General features: G+C 36.5%; 1 protein-coding gene across 1 annotated transcript in view; it reads right to left on the bottom strand.

Annotated features, from left to right (window-relative positions):
* LOC110113418 (serine protease SPPA, chloroplastic) overlaps positions 1-8427 on the bottom strand; it is a 66433-nt gene that overhangs the window by 6714 nt on the left and 51292 nt on the right. Inside the window, exon 8 of the mRNA XM_028692142.1 lies at positions 2000-2069. Within this exon, the coding sequence (XP_028547975.1) occupies positions 2000-2069 (70 nt within the window). The remainder of the gene's footprint in view (positions 1-1999; positions 2070-8427) is intronic.

Below are 8427 nucleotides of genomic sequence, written 5' to 3' on the forward strand. Positions count from 1 at the left end.
GTCTGTAGGGGTGGAGCGGGAAATAATTTTCCTAAGCCATTTTTACCGGCAGAAAAAATGCGAAAACCGCCGCTAAATTAAAAAACCGCTGGAAAAGGTTCAAATTCCGCCGGAAAAGGCTCAAATTCCGCCGGAAAAAGCCGCCGGAAATGGGTGATTTTCCTGTAGTGCTCCTAGTTGAAAGGGAATGAACCCAACACGAAACTGGGAGGGGAGTTCGGCCCCCCTTGTGTGGCCGATAAAAGATTTAATCCCACATATAAGGAGGAGAAATAGAGGGAGAGATAATCGGGAAAGTTTTAATTAAAATTTGGGGAAAATTAATCAAGGAAAGAGATCCAAATTGAATTCAAATTGAGAATTGTAAAACCCGAAAATGTCGTCTAAGACCTCGCACGCTTTTCAAAGCGCCGCGACGAGGTTTAAGTAAAAAATTCGAGGTTGTCGGTTTTTTACGGGAATAATTTTAGAAAATAGAGCGTAAAATTCTGATAGTTTTCATATATAAAACCTATATTTAATTATGAGTATTTTGAGAATTATGAATTTTTGGAAGTTTCTAAATGCCATTTCTACCCTTAAGGTTTGTTCAAGCATGGGTTGTTTAAGTAAGGGCATGTATGTCTTTTGGCTTTCCCCCATCTTCCTATTATGAGCCAATCGGGCCCTCATTCTTCCCCATTCGCACGGTTTGAGCGAAAGAAACCGAGAGGGAGCGGCGGCATAGGCGAAGCGGCAAGGGCGACGGGTTCCTCTCCGGCGGCGGTTTCCGCGGCCAAACTTGGAGAAAATCGTAGGGGACACTAAGGGAAGTGAAAGGTATGCAATAGAACTAGGGTTTTCCCTCTCTCCCCATTCGCACGGTTTGAGCGAAAGAAACCGAGAGGGAGCGGCGGCATAGGCGAAGCGGCAAGGGCGACGGGTTCCTCTCCGGCGGCGGTTTCCGGCGGCCAAACTTGGAGAAAATCATAGGGGAGACTAAGGGAAGTGAAAGGTATGCAATAGAACTAGGGTTTTCCCTCTCATTCTCAAAATTTTTGGATGAGAAGATTTCTAGGGTTTGAGAAGAACTTAAGTTTTCTTTGATATTCTTTTGAGAAAAGTTTAGAGAATGATTAAAGGATGTTTATAAACCCTAATGTGCATTTTCTTTCATCAAAATATGAGTTTTGAAAATTAGGGTTTTGCTTAAAATTTGTTTCTTTGGAAATGTCTTTGCAAATGAGGTTCCTATTAACCTAAGAAAGCCTCTAATTGAAAAATATTGAATGAACGACGAAATTTTTGAGTTTAGGAATTTAGGGTTTCTCCCTAATTAAGGAATTTTTGATCCCTATGGTTTTTGTTAGTATTTGGGAGGATTTTAGAGACTAATTTATAGATTTTATTTGAAATACAAGATTTCCTAATTTTTGATTTATTTAATTCCGAAAATTTAATTTATTTTAAGGATGTTTTGAAGGTAAGGAAGGGTGTTATATGTTTAGAATCTAAAGTTTTGGCCTAAACTTTTAATGAGAGGAAATGGGTTGAGAGATTTCATGAAAAAATGGGAAGGGTTTGTTTTGGAACTTAAACAAAACATAGAAAGGTCTCTTTTATTACTTTAGAATTAAGGTTTAGTTTATTGTGTAGGAATTAGTCACTAATGTTCCTCTCTGCATCTGTAAATCCCTTCAACCCCATCCCTCCCTATCAGTCCTCGATCATATTCATTATTATAGACTATTAAATACCCAAAAGATGCAAAAAATGAAAAATGTGCACCAAAGATTCAGCATTTGCATGATAACCAGTGCATTGTAACTAGAAAATGGAAGATATGTCTTAGAAAGGTCATGCAGTGCCAAGCGCATCATGCAAGTGAATACTTCACATGAATGAACGTTTTCAGATTTTATAGGTTCACAAACCTTCAATAGTATAAAACAAAAAATAGCAGTAAAAGTTGCTCATAAATTGATGTATCAATATAAATACGAAAATATGTGTCACTTACAGATCAGAAGCCAGAGCATCCCCTCCAGGGCTGTCAATACGCAAGATAACAGCTTTATACTTTTCTGACTCTGCAACAAAAGATTGCTAACGATTAAAGAGGGAAAATGCGACTACTGAAACCTGCAAAGAATTTAAAAATAAAGCAAATAAATGCTTTAAGCTGCTACAAACGTAAGGCTCCGTTCAAAATTTTCTAGTATTGGACAGTCACATATTCTGATAACTTGGAAAAGTTAACTATATTAGAAACATTTGCCCTATTTAAGAGCCATAAGCATCTAAATAACCTTTTTTCAAAACAAGCCGAGATGTTCATGAAGCTACAATGCCTTTTGACATCCAGAAGGTTGGTAATTTAGTGATTTCAAGAAGGCTTGCACTTTCTTCCAGTGGTCGAGCTAGAAATTTTTTTTAGAGGGGGCCAACTTCAACCTTGTTTCCACATACATATGTATATATATATAGTTGCCGAACAAGACTGAAAAGATTAATAACTGCTTAAAATCATAATTTGATGTATGTTAAGTGATGGTAAAAGGTAAATCTTTTGGTTTTTTTTTTGGGGACAAATTAAGGCCATAGCCCATTTCTATTAAAAGAGAAAGAAATTAGTTACATATGTAGGGGGAAGGGAGCAAAACTATGAAGGGAAAGACCTCCAGAAAATGGGTAAAATAAAATACACTAAAATTCATGTGCAAATAAAAACTGCACTAGCAAAATAAGCTAAGAGAAGAAAATAGAACGCAAATCAAATGTAGGAGAGGGATGGCGGACTCAGTATTGGAATTGCAAACTGAAGCCTTAACTTTTTGGTTGATTAAATAATAGGTAGTATTAAAAGAATAGGTAACAGTAAAAGCTTTAACTCTCCAACAGCTTCTTTAAAGTAAAATTTTGGAGGTGTGCCCCCCCTCCCTCCGCCACTGCTTTCTTCCTTTAATTTCTCTTTTAGCATATTACATGCAACGAAGGTGTGAAAATGGCCTAGCACTGAAGCTTAACCGACCTAGGAGACTATCTTACACTTTCTGATACCACAATTAAAATTAGCTTTATAGCGAGATAGTGCAACTAATATAACTTTCTTGAAAAAAAACTGCATGGACAGGACCACCATATATCATCAGAGAACTATATATCATCAGAGAGGTACCGAAAGACACGCTCGAAAGGACACTGCATCTTGACGAAAAAAAGATTTGAACAAAATGAAACCAAACTCCAAAAATCTTTTAAAGTTGGCATTAACTCTGCTTCAGCTTTGCTTCAGCTTATACCCGAGCCCTCTTTTTATTGTTCCGCCTGCAGCTCTCTGTTACAGGAACAGGTAAGGATGTAGAGATTAAAAAATAGAAGGATGATAGAGATAAATAAGTTTATAGCTCAGGTTATTATTATTATTATTATTATTATTATTATTATTTTATAGCTAAGGTTATTATTAATAATTAAGTTTAGCTATTTAGGTTAATTTAATATTCTTCTTAAATTTGCCGATACATGTTGCTGGAAAGTGGAGGAAACTATTTTGCTACAGTAGAATGGTTAAATGAATATTAAATTTCTAGGTATTAGACATATAAAAAGCGTAAAATAAAATGGTATGTATCTAAATCCCCTAAAATGTATAGGCAAAATAATTCAATTAAGAACTTAATTATTAAATGCTAATAAACTTATGTATTTATATATACTTCTATATATATATATATATAAATGAATATCAAAATAATCGAAATTAAATATAGAATTCCATAAAAATAACTTTGATGACTTTTCAGTATAATTTTTATGAGAATTTATAATTGTATATTTTTGAAACTTTAGGTATTATAATGTGGCTGCACACGTAAATTAAAAAAGATTTTGAAAAATTAAAAAAAAAAGTACCATAGAATAATAGGTATATTTAGACAAAGATTCTTATGACTTGTATTATTTACGGAATATAAAGAATAAGCTAAGATATGATTTTTCTTCCTCATACTATTGTTATACTGTTAAATTTCAAAATTTCTTACAATATCATCATTAAATAAGAGCTATCAAATAATTTAGTATTGTTTCTTCTATTAGGACAAGCATGAATATTTTTTCAGTATTTCATTATGTCATTATAATTTAGAAATATGATATATTCACACTATAAGTCACTCTCATTATTTAATAAATAGCATGATAATTAATTGAAGAAGAGAAAACATATATCACAAATGTGGCTCTACAAGGGAGATATTTACTTTGGAATGATTATACTTCTACTTGAAAATGAATTTTGTTTAGGAGAGAATTAGGTGTATGCACTACTAATCAGAGTACACTTTAAAGTAGCATTTAACTGAATAATCGTGATCTTGGGAAATTAACAGCCTTAAGAACTCCTAATCTATACATCCAACAACAGCATGAAACCCATCTAAAATAAATTCTAAGATGTATGTTCTATGCATTCAGAAAACTAAATGAGTTGGAGAGAAGGCTAAGGAAATTATTAGTATAGGATTTAAACTATGTGATGGGGACATCAGATCGTGGAAGGTTTATCAAAGACGTAACCGCCGATCTACGGCCACGATTGAGTATTTGTATTTTTGAGTCATTTGTGTTATTTCATTATTTATGTATTTTTATTTGTTTAGTGTTATTTTGGTATTTCCGTTTGTACCCCGTTAGTGGAAAGTGTCATGTGTGAGCCCTAAGGGCAATTTAGTCTTTTATTTCTTTGAGTCCATTGTACTTGGCTATATATAGCCCTTTGCTTATTATTTCTTGGTTAATGAATGATTGATTAGAAATTTTCCTCTTGCATGAGCTTTGTGAGAACTTGTGAGCTCTAATGAAGAGAGATCCCTAGAAGAGGGAGATTTGCGCACCACCCACCAACCTTGGAGGCTGTCGGGTTCGTGGTTTTATTCTATATCTTTTTCCTCGTCATCTTCCTCCCCAAGCCGACGGTTTTTCCCACCTCACCCAAGCACCACACTCAACCTCACGGCCTAAGCCAACACCCGGCCTCCCCCATACCGCCGGCCACAACCCCATAGCCGACGGCCAGCTCCCTCCACTTCCTCTTTCCCCATTAAATTCCATTGCCTATTTGGGATTGAATAGTTTGGGACAGATTTTTGAATTCAAATGTGTCCAATTGGGATTTAAAATCTTTCCTAAAATATCAAACTTATTTTAGGAAAATTCCTAAATTAGACCTATTTGAATTTTATTTGAATAGGATTTAATTAAAATTTTCCTCTTTACTAAACCCAATTAGGAAACCCTTCATTTCCCTCATTAAGTGCTCCCATAATCACCCATACCGCCGGCCTCCTTCCATTGAGTTGGGATTGGGATTTCTTTCCTATTTCCCTTTCCTTACTTGTGGAAATATTTTCAAATTCCAACTCCCTGGCCGAATTTTCCTAAGATATATTTCCTAATTTTATTCCTAAATCAAATCCCTGGTTTAGTGTGGGCTCCGAAAATTCGACCCCGGCCTCCGCTAGCTTTTCTTTTATTCGGCGAGGGAGTTTTAATTGAATATAAGTTCCGATGTAAATTTTAGAAAGCAGATGGATTTGTAGATAAGACACTACCCAGAGATTTCGCCCTCATTTTGTGAGGACTTTATGATCTGAGTTCTGGTTTCTTATAGGCGCAAGCCCCTAAAGTTAATTACCCCTCTTAATCATGAGAGAGAACTTTCGACTAAGGCTAGTCATCAATCAGATGCGTAGAATACATGTTATCTGGCTATAGTAGAAGCAATGGGTTTGGGATTTGAAAAGTCTAGATATTTGAAAATTTGAAGGGTTTGATATTTAAAACTTGAAATTGCATCATTTTGCACTTACAGCGGATGGTGGGGGAATGGATAATAGAGCCGATCAAGATCCCATGGTTCTGTCGTCCCAGGCCATCGTGGTCCCTGGTCTACTTAGTCAGAGGAGGTAGTCGACCCAACTTGACAGAAGGATCCTTGTCAGCAGCCATGGGTTGCTTCGTCCAAGGGTACCTTGTAGACCTGGGATGGGTATTTGCCTAAGGGGACAAATTTAAATCCACCTTAGCTAACAGAGGGCTTTATGCCCTATCAATCATATCATATTGATTCATATCTCAAGGATTTGATGCCAATAAGGAACGTAACGGCTCTGGCCATAACCGGTATTTCGTGGTGCCATTTGGCGGCAAAACCACTCGGTTCAGAGGGCCCCGGGTCATAACCGTTTATCCTGCGGTGCCATTTGGCGGCAAACCGCCGGTTAGAGGACACGTACCACGTCCTTACTGGCAGGAGACTGTTTGAGAATGGATCCTAGTGATATTTTCGACTACACATTTGGCTCTTTGTAAGCTGAAGTAAACTTTAATTTGTCCACCCGGCAAACTGTTGCAGAGGGTGGATGGATTTTGCTTTAAGTATTTTGATGGATTTATTTCAAATTTTAAATATTTTTGGGATTTTGGGATTTTTGTGGAGTTTTGGATTTTGGTATTTTTTATGGGCATTTGGGTGGCATTATGAAAATATTTGGAATGGACCCCTCCGTTTGAGATTTTCATTCAACAAGGCCATCATCGGGATGTTTGGAGTCATTTCTCTTTTGTTGATTGAACCATGTCAACTCGACCAGACTATTGATCGATGATCGGGTTTCGTAGGCTTTATGTCATTGATAGTGAATTCTTATTATTATAGGCCTTGAAGGCCTAATATGAATGTATTAAGACAAATATGATGGTCACCGCAACCGTATATTTATTTGTTGGTTCGAACCCTGTCGACTTCTATTGACCCGTATAGAAGGATCAGTTTCGAACATGAATTCACTTGTCAACCCGCGCAGCATCCCTAGACGTCACGTGAGGGGGTACTTTGAAAGTGCTTGTAGACGCCTTCTGTCCGCTTGCATGAATGTTGCGGATCCGGTGGCATGGCATAGAAGCTTCTGAATAGAGTTGTTTGCTGCTTGGATCATATGTGCTTGCATTCGTTATAATTATTTTATATTTGCTTGCAGACAATATGTTGGATGCACGACTACTGTTCATCAAGAAAATGCAATCCTCTATAATCTTATCCAACTAAATGTTCAAAATTTAGTTGAATTGAGATTCACTCAGTTTTGATTTGATCTGGCTTTCTCTTTCCAGAACTCATATAGAAATCAATAAGTGATTCATCAATTATGCCGTCTTCCTTATTTTCTGTCATTAGCTTGCAGAACTAATCACTTCTACCTTGAATGATTGTATCCTTACCAATGCCTTACACTTCGAAATCAGTTACCAGTATCTTGAATCAATAACTTGTCATTTTCACTGCATTATTGAATTCTGACATATTGAATGTAGAATGGATCTTTGGTACCAACTTATGATCATTAGCACATAATGTGTTATCATCCACTTTGATTTGCAGATATGTTAATGTGTCTATACTACAGAATAATCATTATAGATCTTTTGTATTTATCTGTAGATAGCACGCCATATGTACGACAAGCCTTTTTTTCATAATTCGTAGGCATCTACATTTGTTGTAGTCATCCGATATTTATAGAGAACTACTGTACTCATTTGCAAACTAGCTCCATATTCATAGCAGACTGTTGTACTCATCTATAAGCAAGTACACTCCTTTGATTATTTGTAGGATACTATGTTTCTTGTATATGACCTTTTGATGTCATTGAGAGTTTATATGTCAGATTGTGTTGGTTGTAGGAGAGTCAAATTTTGGCTTGAACTTAGTATGCAACCTTTAAACATTTCTCCTTTGCACTACCACTCTCTTTCTTTACATATGCATATAGGAGATATTATCGCTTGCGTATGATAAGTGCCTTTTATTTGAGCTAGGCTTAGCTCGTTGCACCTTAGTTTAGGCTTGATTTTGTGCAGTTCGTTAAAGTCCAAGCTTTCTATGTCCAACGTTTCGTTCAAGTCATATGCAAGTTTGGCTCAAGTTTGAATCAAAGTCCATTATCATTTGATATGAATCATGTCCTTTGCAGTTTGTTCAAGTCCCCTAGTCCTTGTAAGTTCAAGATTGAGTCTTGTTCAATTCTTGCTTGAGTTCAAGTCCAAGTTTTTGTTCTTTTCAATTTCATTTGAGTTTGAATTAAGCCTTTTATTAATGTCGTTTGAGTTCAAATGAGTCCAAGTACAAGTCCTTCGTAGTCCTTCTGAGTTCAATCAAGTCCATGTTCAAAATTGTTCCAAGTCCTTATCTGTATTTCAGACAAAATTTCGGCATCCTCCCGGCGTCTCCCCTGTTTAGGGAAAAAACCAAGAGGTCGCCTACCCGCCACGTCACTAAAGACGTGCACGGTTGGTGTTGGTGAGACACCGCGGCGGTTGTATTTGTTTTTCTCCCACCACGCGCACTAAAGGCGTGCTCGTGGTTTTAAAAAGCATTTTTTT

This window comes from Dendrobium catenatum, unplaced genomic scaffold, assembly GCF_001605985.2.
Source record: "Dendrobium catenatum unplaced genomic scaffold, ASM160598v2 fragScaff_scaffold_156, whole genome shotgun sequence".
NCBI lineage: Eukaryota > Viridiplantae > Streptophyta > Magnoliopsida > Asparagales > Orchidaceae > Dendrobium > Dendrobium catenatum.